The sequence below is a fragment of the Daktulosphaira vitifoliae genome, unplaced genomic scaffold (genome assembly GCF_025091365.1).
Source record: "Daktulosphaira vitifoliae isolate Bord-2020 unplaced genomic scaffold, ASM2509136v1 Scaffold_4, whole genome shotgun sequence".
Taxonomy (NCBI): Eukaryota; Metazoa; Arthropoda; class Insecta; order Hemiptera; family Phylloxeridae; genus Daktulosphaira; species Daktulosphaira vitifoliae.
Genome location: NW_026099575.1, coordinates 36,120,914 through 36,133,562, shown reverse-complemented (window position 1 = coordinate 36,133,562; position 12,649 = coordinate 36,120,914). Strand labels below are relative to the sequence as shown.

At 33.8% G+C, this 12,649-nt stretch overlaps 1 protein-coding gene and 1 long non-coding RNA gene across 5 annotated transcripts in view; one reads left to right on the top strand and one right to left on the bottom strand.

Moving 5' to 3' along the window:
• Positions 1–672: 672 nt before the first annotated feature.
• On the bottom strand, positions 673–1,649 carry LOC126905382 (uncharacterized). The gene is made up of 2 exons (XR_007703991.1): positions 1,439–1,649; positions 673–1,310 (listed from the first exon to the last, which is right to left on the bottom strand). It is a non-coding gene; the product is annotated as an uncharacterized LOC126905382 (long non-coding RNA).
• Positions 1,650–5,575: 3,926 nt separating this feature from the next.
• The window catches only part of LOC126904238 (uncharacterized), a 25,528-nt gene continuing 18,454 nt past the window's right edge, over positions 5,576–12,649 (top strand). For all 4 annotated transcript variants that reach the window (XR_007703697.1, XM_050683052.1, XM_050683055.1 and 1 more), the window contains exons 1-4: positions 5,576–5,871; positions 6,425–6,619; positions 6,680–6,799; positions 6,864–7,011. Coding sequence is in view for 3 of the 4 variants with exons in the window: in XM_050683052.1 (XP_050539009.1) it covers positions 5,812–5,871; positions 6,425–6,619; positions 6,680–6,799; positions 6,864–7,010 (522 nt within the window). In the remaining variant the exon portion in view is untranslated. The remainder of the gene's footprint in view (positions 5,872–6,424; positions 6,620–6,679; positions 6,800–6,863; positions 7,012–12,649) is intronic.

The following is a 12,649-nucleotide window of genomic DNA, read 5'->3' as shown; positions in this document are numbered from 1 at the left end:
TACGCATTGTATAGTCAATATGACTGTTTAGAAAAAATATTTAATTTTAAATAATACGAGATCGTAACACAAAATCTATTGCTGTTATTTATATTTAAAAGATTCTATACAATCTATATTTTTGTTATATATATAATTCAACAATGTACCCTTATTTGATTTTGTTGAATATGCATGCTTTTGGGGGACTATATTTTATTGAGAGATCGACACCAGTAGTTTTTAAATCTTCCTCTGGCCAGGCCAAAACAAGATTCAAAAATATTTATATCTATGTAGAAGATTTATCAAGGTGGTATTGTAGTGGCCTAATGTGTCCCGGCGCTAGCTCCTTGAAAGGATGCGGCACATTAATCACCAAGACAAAAATTAAACACTAAAAATATATTCGTAAGTTTCTTTGTGTTGTCTGCCGGTACGATGTTCGTTAAAACAAAGACATTAAGCTCAATGTTTAGCTACTTAATAAGAATTGTTCACAATAGATTTTTACTCTTCGTATTACAATTACTAAGAGTTGCAATACAATTAATCCAATAAAATTATTATTAAATTAATTTAAATCTGAAGTAATGGTAACCTTTAGCTCACAATAAATATTTAGCATTAAATAAATATTTAAAGTTGGGTTGGGTTTATTATAAAAATTAAATAATTTCAAAATGTTACATGTATAAGATATAATTGACATTTATTTCCATGATAAGAAATATAAAAAATGTATTATTTAATAAACAAATAAATTTAAAATAAAAGATATACCAAAATACAATTTACATTAAATTTATTCCAAGTTCAGTTTAATTTTAAAAGAATTATTAAAAGTCCTAATTAAATAAAAAAAAAACTAAATCCCATAGAGTAAGAACCCTGAGCAGAATGTTGCATATTTTGTGTATTTTAAAATTACTAAAAGAACTAATTTAAATAGGAAAAAATGGGATTTTATAGTCAGACGAGGGTAGTGTAAATGTCCATAGTTAGAAGCTTTAGATTTTAATTAATTGTTAAATACATTTAAATTCATTTAATTTAGTAGAGAATCAATGTAGGTTTGGTTTATGTAAATTAAGAGACAATATAATTTCCAGTGAAAATGATCCAAATGAAATAAGTCAAAAATTAGTCGAATTTTTAAAATTAGATAAATCCATTATTACCTAGAACTATGATAAGCGTTGTACAAATTTCCACTCACTATTGTTTTCATTAGAAAATCTTGAGGTATAAAATAACAAAATATTAATATTAATAATATCTCAATGCAGTGGCGGCTTGTGGCTTGGACGCCGGGACTATCGCCCCCCCTACTAAAATTAATTAAAAGAAGATTATTAATTGTATGTTCTTAATTCTATATTTTTATTAAAAATACAAATTTTTAAATAGTAAAATAGTTATAATACATTTGTCGTGTGCGAACATAAAAGTCGTTTACCTCACTATTTGCGGATATGCACACACGAGCAGTGTTTTGACGACCTATAGCGTCGTTCGAATAATATTTTGATTACTTGATAACGTTATGATTTGTGCCTGTAGTCTACAATATTTTATTTTTAACATAACAATTAGTCGTTGAGTCATTCTCTGTTGTAGTTTTATATAGTAAGTGTTAACTCCTAATGCTTTTGATATCGATTATTAACTTTGGCNACAGGGTGTTCAGTAAGTGTTAACTCCTAATGCTTTTGATATCGATTATTAACTTTGGCAGTTATTAGCGTATTAAGTTTCACTTGTTGGTGAGTTAACGACTATAATTTGATTTCTTATCACATTAGTTATTTGTTTTACACACATCACCAACCAGCTGTATTTTTTTGGCGACTTAAACGCTCCTGTTATTGATTCTCAATTGTATGCTGTATCAGCATTACCGGTTGTGATTTTGGTTGCGTTTTTATACTTTTAAGGAGTATATTATATTGAACATCATTACGAGTCCAAATACTCCTCAAAAAGACACTTCAAAAGTTACTACTAGGTCTTCTCTAACTATCTCCTCCGGGAGGTCAGTTAATTGATCGTCCAATCGAGCTGACATGAGTAATAAAACCAATATGATCTCAAATGAAGATTTGATGGTTCTGTTAAAGGACTTAAAGGATGAAGTATTATCTTCCAATAAGGCAATGTCTGAACTGCAGGCTTCGCAATACAAANTTTGAACTGCAGACTTCGCAATACAAAGACTTCAATGCTGACTCGTTGCGGGTTTCTGATCAAATGACTGAATTGAAGAAGGAAAATACTAGGCTTAGTAAACAAATTGATGCACTGAAAAGTAAAGTTACAAGTTTGGAAAATTCAAGCTCAGTTGATACATCACAATCTGTAGTGTCACAAGTTATCCAAGAAACATTTGCGCGTGAAAAATGTCAGTCTAATTTGATTATATACGGAATTCCTGAATCTACGTCGACGGTTGTAACTGAGCGAATAGCTCATGACAAATTGACAATTGACAATATTCTTGTTTCACTTCCAAGTGCTGGTTCCCTGAACTTATAACTTGTCCACCTTGGCAAACTCCGGGCAGATTCAACCCGCCCTATAAAAATTATTTTAAATAGTAAAGGAGATGCTTTATGCTTATTATCTGAGTTCAACTCTGCAAAGCACTCTGGTACTACATTTCCTGATAATTTTCGAATGGTTAGTGATAGAACCCCACTTCAACGTAAATTGTTGCGTTCCTGTTATATGGAGCTTGAATAAAGAACTAAAGATGGTGAATCTTGACTACGTATAAATTATGAAGATGGATTGCTAAAAGTTGTTGTCAACCATTCAAAAAACGGAAGAATACGTCAACGGCAAGCAGTCAACCATTCTTAGCAACACCTCTATATAATGGCTCAATATCTGTGTAGCGAGGTGTAATATATAGAAGTAATAAACACTTTTACGATTTAATAACAACTATACTATATTACAACGAACTAACAAATAACAGCGAGAGACGAAGCGCGTTTAAGACAGAATGCGTAAGTGATTGACTGATCGACTGATTGACTGGAGCGACGATCTTGCCCTTAAATAGTCAGAGGAATCTTCTAGAGGCGGCAGCGGCCGAACATTCTAGAACATTCGACCGCCACATCTGGATTCTATCAGAACTGCCGTGGTTTAAGGAAAAAATTGTTTAACTTTAACTGTAATGTATCATCTTTAAATTGTACTTTCATTGTTTTAACTGAAACATGGTTAACCGATAACTTTTTTGATTCTGAACTTGGTTTAATTAACTATAATATTTTTAGGTGTGATAGATTGATTGGGTTGGGTCAATTGTTTTAAACAATGGAAACATTATAAACATTAGTGAACACTTTGTATATTACTCTTTAGTCGGTAGAAAAAAACGAAACTAGGAGATTTAGGACCGTGTAAATAAAGACTACTAATCTAAACTTAAAATAATAACATATTATTGAAAACGTATACANACACTATTGAAAACGTGTACATTTGATTATATTTAAGTAATACACTGACACGTCTGGCAGTAACGGTCAGACCCGTTCGGATTTTACAATGTTCACACAGGTAGATAATAGCCGCCCGATAAAGATACACATAATTAACATAAGACCGATGATAAAGATTACAACAAAATTGTAATTTTATACTAATCAAAATAGAAATTACAATCGTTGAGAACGGCAATTTTTTATTTGTATCGCAATTTCAAATAAATTTAATTTGATACTATAGACGACTAAACTTATTATCTAGATACTTTTTCTAGAAACCCAATTAATTATTGAATAAATATGGATATTAAATGCATGTGATAGGAAAATTGTTTTCAATATAATTATTGAAATGGTACCAACAATGTTGGTCCAACATTCCTAACAATTTCTATTATATATTTAAATAAAACTAATTCAATATACTGTAAGTTAAAAACAAATGATCCTAGAACTTGTTTTTTATAAATAATCTGCTACCAAAGTCATAGAACTTTAAAATGTTTAGACATTTTTTTTTTTTATTTATGATAATGTTCTAGAATAACCAAATGAAAGTTTAAAAAAAATAATATGACAATTAAAAAAATTTGTCTATAATCGGCAAATTTCAAATTATTTTAATGATATAAACATTTTTGGGTACAATTTTTTTTCTAAGTAGCAACAGACGTATAGAGGGGCTTCAACGCCATTATCTCTAATTCCATTATCTCCAAAATTTACGATAGTGAGATAAATCACTATTTGATTTTCATGAATAAACTATGCATAATCTAAACAGTACCTTTTTTTAACAGGGAATTATATTTTCATAAATAGAAATAATCGAAGTAAGTCATCCATCTAAAAGTGTGTAATTGCAATTTTTTTAATAAGTGGTAACAGACGTATTTAGGGGTCAACTTTAAAAATATACTCTAAAACAAAATTACCAGTAATCTTAAAGCACATTCGCCTCTGAGTAAGAGGCAAAATATTAAAAAAACAAATATACCTAATAATAATAGATTTAAAATACCTTCTCAGCTTCGCATCGAAGCTAAAACATTTAACAAAAACAAATTTAAAACAATCTTCTGATTTGACTTTTGATTTGATTAGATACGAATAAAATGTTGAGTAAATGATCACCATTAAAATAACCTTTAACATTATTTAAAAAAACTGCTGTCCTGTCCGGGGTGTGTGAAAAAAAATTTTTTAACATATATTTTAAACAAAATGATTTAAATTATGCATAATCCAAATAGTACATGTTTATTAATAGGGAATAATAGATCCAACATCAGGAATAATCAAATTAAGTCATATGTTTAACACTTTGTCATTAAAAAATTTACCAAGATCGCTCGATTTAATTCATATTTGTATTGCTAACTCAAACTTAAATCCAACAATTGAAATTAAAAAAGGTAAGACAATTAAATAACTTTTAAATCCTTATATATTTAAAATAATTAAAAAAAACGTTGATTGTTAAAATGGTAAAACAAGCTTTTTTTTTTGTAATTTACTACAATATTAATAAAGTTAATAAATTTTTACAAGAAAAAGAAGTAAAAAATAATCTTAATACTCATTTCAAAGCCATTTTCAAGGGCTTTTTTAATACAAATATTAAAATCTTTGTAACATTATTGTATTTGTATTTGTATTGAGTTCCTACTTAGGATGAGACACGGGGACGTGTTGGAGTGGACTGTACACTTAACTTTTACGAATAACTACAATAATATAATTTAAGTTCTAGAATTTACAGTTATTATTAAATGAATAATATTATAATAATCATTCACAATTTTATATTTATGTGACACTTTATACAACATCAGGTCAAACATTATTGAAAATTGCTTACCCAGACTATTAGTTGTACACTTACTAATTAACTAACTAAATCGTACTAACATTAATACTACAGTAATACGGGTTGGGTTAATTATTCATAAATTATTGTTGTTTTCAAATTAAAATTTAATACTGATCATTATATGTGTTTATATTCTATTTCAATATATTACTTAATGAATATTTACAATATTAAAAATTAAAAAAAAATTAGGGTGCTGAAAAATCCTCATCGAGGTCGCAAAAGATGTGAAACAATAATTTCTATTGAACAGTACCAGTTTCGAGACTGCAGTCGAAGAACGCGAAATTTAAAGCGCAGAAAACGAAAAATTCTTCCAGGTGACTCATATTTTGAGGGGTTTACGAAAATAGGATGTAGAGGGAGTTAGAGAGAGACAAATTATTTTTTATTTATAGATTAATCAAGGGAAACTCAAAAACTATAAACGATAGCCCATTGAAATGTGTTATAAAAATTATGAACAGTCTAATCGAAAAAGAAAATTCATCAAAATGTATGGTTGTAGTGATGTCTAAAGTAAGATATACAATAAACGCATGTAACTATTTAAATTTAACCTTGGCTAATATATCAATAACAATTAAATTGTATAGATATTTTTATTATTAATACCTTAAATAAACAAATATTTATTTAAACTAAATCATAAAATAATTTTTTAAATCCTTAAAAATATATTATTTTATGTAAACACAAAACTTAAAAAGATATTTTAAATAATATAATTATACAAATTTGTATTAGTTATACATTGTATATTATTTGTACAATAATTATGTCAAGCAAGATTCCATACTGTTGTGCATTCTTAAACTGTGAAGTTTGTATTAATAATATATTAACATTAATTAATCCCAGCATAAATTAAATCATTAACTTTAGTCTGTTTATTTATTACAGTAAATTTAATTAAATTTTTTATTCATCTCTAAACTGTTAATTATGTAATGTTAAATAGCTATAGTTAAAAAGAACGATCAATGTTAGATATCCAATTTACTATTAAATTTAATAATTTTCTAGAAATTCAATATTAATGAAAATAAATATTGTAATTTATGGTTTTTAGTTTGCAAAATACAAACTCCGTGTAAGACGACGAGATCCACTTGAAGATCATGATACTAATTCACAGGACAGTGGTTCTCTTACTGCTCATTCAGATGATTCTAGATCAGTGTCAACATTATCTCAGAGCAATACATCATATACAGCTGATTCAGATGATGAATTCTTAGACATTGCTGTATCCCCAACAGAATCGGTAATTATTTTACCTTTTAAAAAGGTTAACAGTTTTTTCCTAATTTTATTTTATTTCTAGTCTCCAGATTCACTTCTACTTGGATTCAGTACATTAATAGAAGGAGATATGATTAGCCAGTCATCAATTATTGTTAAAAGAAAAATTCCAAAATATTCTTCAGATACTCCTCGCAAGACTGTAATTATTATAAAACAATTTATTATTGCAATAATCATAGATTTAATACGTGTATAACTTATAGGATTTATTGTTTGGTGATAATAAAAATAATGAAGCAGTTACGAGAAAAAGAAAGTTGACACGTGATTTAGAATCAAATCCTGAAATTAATGTATTAATAAAGAAAACTAGACCTAGTACGAAATCTAAACCGGCCGAGAGAAGTTAAGGTAAGAGGCTTTGAGCCGATTCAGTTTTATTTCTAATTACAGTAGAACCTCATTAATCCGAACCAATAAGGACTCTAGTTTGTCTGATTTAATGTAAGTCCGGATTAAACAAAATAACCAAAAAACATGTTCGTATTATAGATTTAAGAATATTCTATTATACTAATTACTATGTATGATATACAATATATATGTATTGCAACACGATATTAGTTTATGATAACTTTAATGACGGTAGATAAGAATATATGTACTTATGGGAAATTCGAGGAACTTGCTTTTATGTTTATTTTAGTCTACGGCATAAACTGCGTATTTTTCGTAATACTAGACAGCTGTCCGGATTAATGAGGTTCTACTGTATATTAGATTTTAGTTTTAACTTGGAACGGTGAAGTCTCCCTTACAAATTTTTATTGTTCATATAGTCATTTGAACGAATTTCACTGATGACAGCAGTGAATTTTTACCTGGGTTATTCACAGTTACGTGTTAGCGGGATTAGATTTGACTTGGTCTCTGGAAATTTTTTTATAAAAATAAAGTTAGAGTAGTTTATCTAATACAGTCCGCTGTAACTATTGTCGTTGAAAAGTGTTGGTTACAGTTTGTTATAAAGACCTTATTGATATCGACAGAAAGTTAATTTCCGGCCGATCGTTACAGTCTGTTGGTAGATAAAAATAGTATATTTACGTCTGACCTTGTCAAAGCGGTCGATTCCCAGGTAACCGTTATTATTATTGTTCACTCGGTGCCATATCATAAACGGCAGCCCCGTACCATCTTATCGCGGGTACTTTACGACATCAATAATAGCAATAATAATAACACTTGTTTTCTGCAGCAGTAGCAAATTCGACCGTACACGGAAATATTGTTCATCTCCGCTATTAACGTAGCTACTTTTGATTATTATGCGCTTTCGGACAACTGCCACGCTACGCGACGAAACCCAACATGCCAATTGTGCTAGAAGACAACCTACTTAGCGAAGAGTAGGAACTCAGCTACCGAAATTTTACTACTCCGTACGCAGATCGATAGCGAAATTCCGGTCCGCGAACCCGAAGTGGGGGTTTTCGACTACACCACGGACGGTGTCAGCGAAGAAGAAATCGACGCGAGCAATCAGCGGCCCGTCGTAGCGCCTTTACCGGAGAAACATCCGGTGAACCTCGCGCTACACACATCCGAAGACGAATCTGATGTCGACCAACCGGGGGAAATGATGCGCGCAAGCGGTCAACTAGGCACGCCGTACGTTGAAGACGTATACGTTGCTCGCTCGATAGCGTACGCGGCAGAACAAGTCGGGGCGATCCGACAGAATATTCGCTATATTTCGAATAACGCGCGGATTGAGGCACGGATGACTGAACTAGAAAGGTCGCTGTCGTGTATGTTAATGGAACAGCGACAGAATTCCAACATGCCTGAGCGAATCAGTCAAAATATGCCGCCGTCCCCACATGTTGCTGTACAACCGACTGTTCGACAAGTTAACGTTGACCGAAATGATAGTCGACGATCTGAAGCGCATCGCGTTACATTCGGTCCATCGGGAGCGACGGACCCGACGCGACACTAAACTAGCGCCTCGCGGACATCGAAGCACAACAAGAGACGGTCGTACGTACAAGCGTCGCTACCACGGATGTGTTGCAGGGGTTAGCAGGACGAACATTATCAGCGCACTCATACGAGCCGACCGATTTTTAGTTTACGCGTCAACCGCGGGAGGGGCAATTCAACACAACCGACGGACGTCGGTCCTTTAATGATTTGTTGCCTACCCGCAGCTCGCAGTCGGTATTGGTACCCTACCACGACCTGCGCACCGTACGCGCCTGCTTAGCTGAGTATTACGGGAGAAACGAAGAGGACCCACGGGAGTTTCTAGATAGAGCGGAGGATCTACTCTGTCGGGGCGGTATACACCCAACCGCGTCGTCGTCCCGTTTTTGAACGACAGGGCAGGTGATTGGTGGCGAGCGATTAAATTAAACAATATGCCATGGACGGACTTTAGGTCCGAATTACTCGAGGAGTTCGACAATATCGATATCGGGACTGCGCTCGAGACGGACTTAAAAACGACGCGACAGGGCCCCCGACAAACGTTAACCGAGTTTATTATTCATAAACAACGTTTGGCCGCGCGAGTACGTTGTGGGTTACCAGAACAACAACTTTTGCGACAGTTAACGGGGCTTTTACGGGACGATTACCGCGCTATGATACGGTTAATGCACCCAGCGTCTTTCGCCGATCTACATGAGATAGCGCACGACGTAGATAAGACCGCGGCTCCTCGGTACGCTCCACCAACGACCCTACAGCCAGCCGAACTGCCTCCGCGGCATAATGCTCAACCAGCGGCCCGACAGCGAGCGGGTTATGCAAACGCGGACGCACCGCCATCCCCGTGCCGATATTGCAGCGAGTGACACTGGCATCGCCCAAATAGACCGTCGGTATCGGGAAACGGCAATCGGCTAGGAGGGAATTAGTCCGCCCCCCCCCCCAAGCATACAACAGATCCAAAAAGGGCGCAGCGTTTTAAACGACGTTTCAGTTAAAACGCGCCCTACGTAATTTTTATCAGGTAACAACATAACACGAATCACGACCGTCGCGCAAAACACCGAATCTAACGGCCCTTACGAGTTACATTCCGCCAACGATCTTGGCACTTTTTCGGCACCACACCCTCTTATCGGGATGGAGGGTACGCCGCGGTAAATTCGTATGTAATCAGGGTATCGGAATTCGAAGACACTGCCGACACGACCGAACATAGCGCAAGTCAGGTGTTCGAAACTTTTTCGGGCACAGTGGAGGAGGGGGTGTCAGTCGACCCGGCTAATCCACTAATGGCAGTTAACACTGTCAGTGGGCAAACCGGCGTCGCGGTTAAGAACCAGCTGCCCCTCGTTCGAACCGTAAACCACCCGAGTAATGAAAATGCCCGCGTAGAATTACTACTCCAGCAGTCGAGTTAGAATTCCAAAATGGCTTCGTCACAGCTCTACTCGACTCACAAGCGCATAAATCGTATGTAAACCCGATAATTGCTTATAAATACGGAACTGTTTAAAAAGGACACACCGACATATTTACGAAAATATATGAAAATTACAATCGTTGAAAACGGCAGTTTTTTTATTTGTTTAGCAATTTTAAATGTCTATTACTATCTGAAGAGTACATAGATAAATTTGAAATTATAATTGACACGACTTACGTCACAATAATGTAGTCGACACTGATATAGATGGTACAGAGGCATGGGTCGTTTATTACTGAAGAACAACAAAAGATTATTAAAAAAAAGAAATCGAAATGACGAACCCAATTAATAATAATGTTCGCATAAAATCGCGGCACTTTCGCTGTTGTCAGAGATGTGGTGACCGACATGGTTCTCGGACGTCAATAGTAACAGCGTTGATGGCGACGGTGCGGTATCGGTTCATCTTGTCAGGTTGCGCAACACGTCCAGAGCCAGTGGCTTAAATCATCGACGACCTGAAGCAGACTCGACCAATATTTGCGACGGGTCGTCGTCGGGCCAGCGACACTTGCTGGACTTTGTACCTTATGGCAGGCTGTGTTGGTCAGTCCAATTACCATGTACACGTAGTAGTAAAACTAATTTTTTTTTAGGGACTAATATTATCAACATCAGCAGGTGTTAAACTTAATAAAGTTATTAATTATTTGTCATCCAAAAATTTACCACAAGCACAAAATGCATTCCATAATTGCATTGCTAATTTAAACATAAATGGTTTTGAACAAATGAATTATGGTAAGACGTTGAAATAACTTTGACATCCTTATATAATTAAAATAATTCATTAAACGCTGATCATTACATTTGTAAAAGAAGTATAATTTTTTTTTAATTTACTATAATATCAATTGAGCCACTATATTTTTACAAGAAAATAAACTGTATATAATCCTAAAAGTCATATTAAAGCCTTAAGAAAAACCTAATACGAATGTCAAACATCTTTGCAACATTATAATCTATTTAGTTTTGTAAAAAATTATTAATAATCCTAAAAATCATTTTAAAACCTTAGGAAAATCCTAATACAAATACAAAATAAAATCTTAACCAAAATAAAAATGAATGAGAATAATGTCTATCCAATTAGCATCTTTTTAAATTTTATATAATTATTTGTATTTTAATGTTGCAACTATTTATTTTAAATAGTATTAATTTTTGAATGAGTTATTCAGATGTATAATTAATTTATCGTTATTAATTTGTAATTTTACAGAAGAATTCAATCAATTTTTAAGAGTCTGGGAGATGATATAATTTCTCGTGAAATTCATCCAAAAGAAATGAGTCAAAAAATAATTAAATTTTTAAAATTAGATAAATCTATTATTACAGAAAATTTTGAATATTGTTGTATAATTTTCCACTCAAGTTTGTTTGCAGTAGAATATCCCAAGGTACAAAATAACGAAATGCTGATATTAATAATATCTCAATGCTTTTTAGATTATTCTAACAATTCAATAAAAAATAAATTACATTTTAGAAATTCAATGTCTTGCGAATTGACAAGAAATTAAATTTATACTTTATACTATTTTCCATTGTTATAATTCAAATAACAAAAATTAATAAAATAAAAATGATTAAATTAGAAGTAGGTCTTGTATATGGTGAGAACATCAGGTTGTGGTTCCATCGGCGTCATATGGTTCGAGGGTTTAGAACGACAAAGACAAGTAGATATAAAAATAATAAACGCAGTACATTAGAAATTGAAGTGTAATAAACTTTTGTTTTTCTAATGTCCTAACTAAGTGGCAACGAAACAGCGGAGCCAGTTCACGAATACCATATAATGTTCTAATGTATAATATTTTAACCAACCAGTCAAAATTAACACTTAAAGATATTGATTTAATAAATGATCCATTGTTTTGTCATCCTTTATTCAAACTTATTAACTCCAAATAATTGGGATACCATAAATTTACTTGCTTCTTTTTTTTTTTGCAAATGGCTGTGAGATGATTTGATAAATATCAATCAAATCGCGTCGCTTTGTTGTACGCGATGCCCCGCGACTCGTGCCACCTTTATCAGCCGTCGCCCTACTATGAGTATTTGACTGGCCAACACCGCGTGCCATACGCCACGGTGCAAAGTCCAGCAAATGCCACACAGCCGACGACGACCCGCCGCAAATGATACGTTGAGTCTTCTTCCCGTTGTCAGCGTGACAACGTCGAGGATGTTCGCCCCGGTTCCGGACGTGCCGAACTACCGGACTCGACGAACCGATCCGCGCCCGCGCACCGTCGCCATTATAGCTGCTAACTTTTTGACGCCGAGGATCATGCTGGACACCGAGTTGTGGACGTCAGCGAAAGTGCCGCGATATTAAGCGAAGATTATTATTACTGTATTCGTCTTTTCGGTTTTTTGTCTTTCTTTAAAGTTAACTCGTTGTTGCTCATTAATAAACGGCCCACGTGTCCTACCCTCAAAACCAGCGTCGACTACATTTTTGCGACGTCAATACAATGAAATCGAATGCCGCTCTGAAAGGATTTTTGTGCTCTATATAGTGTAATACGGTACCCCCCCCCCCCCCCC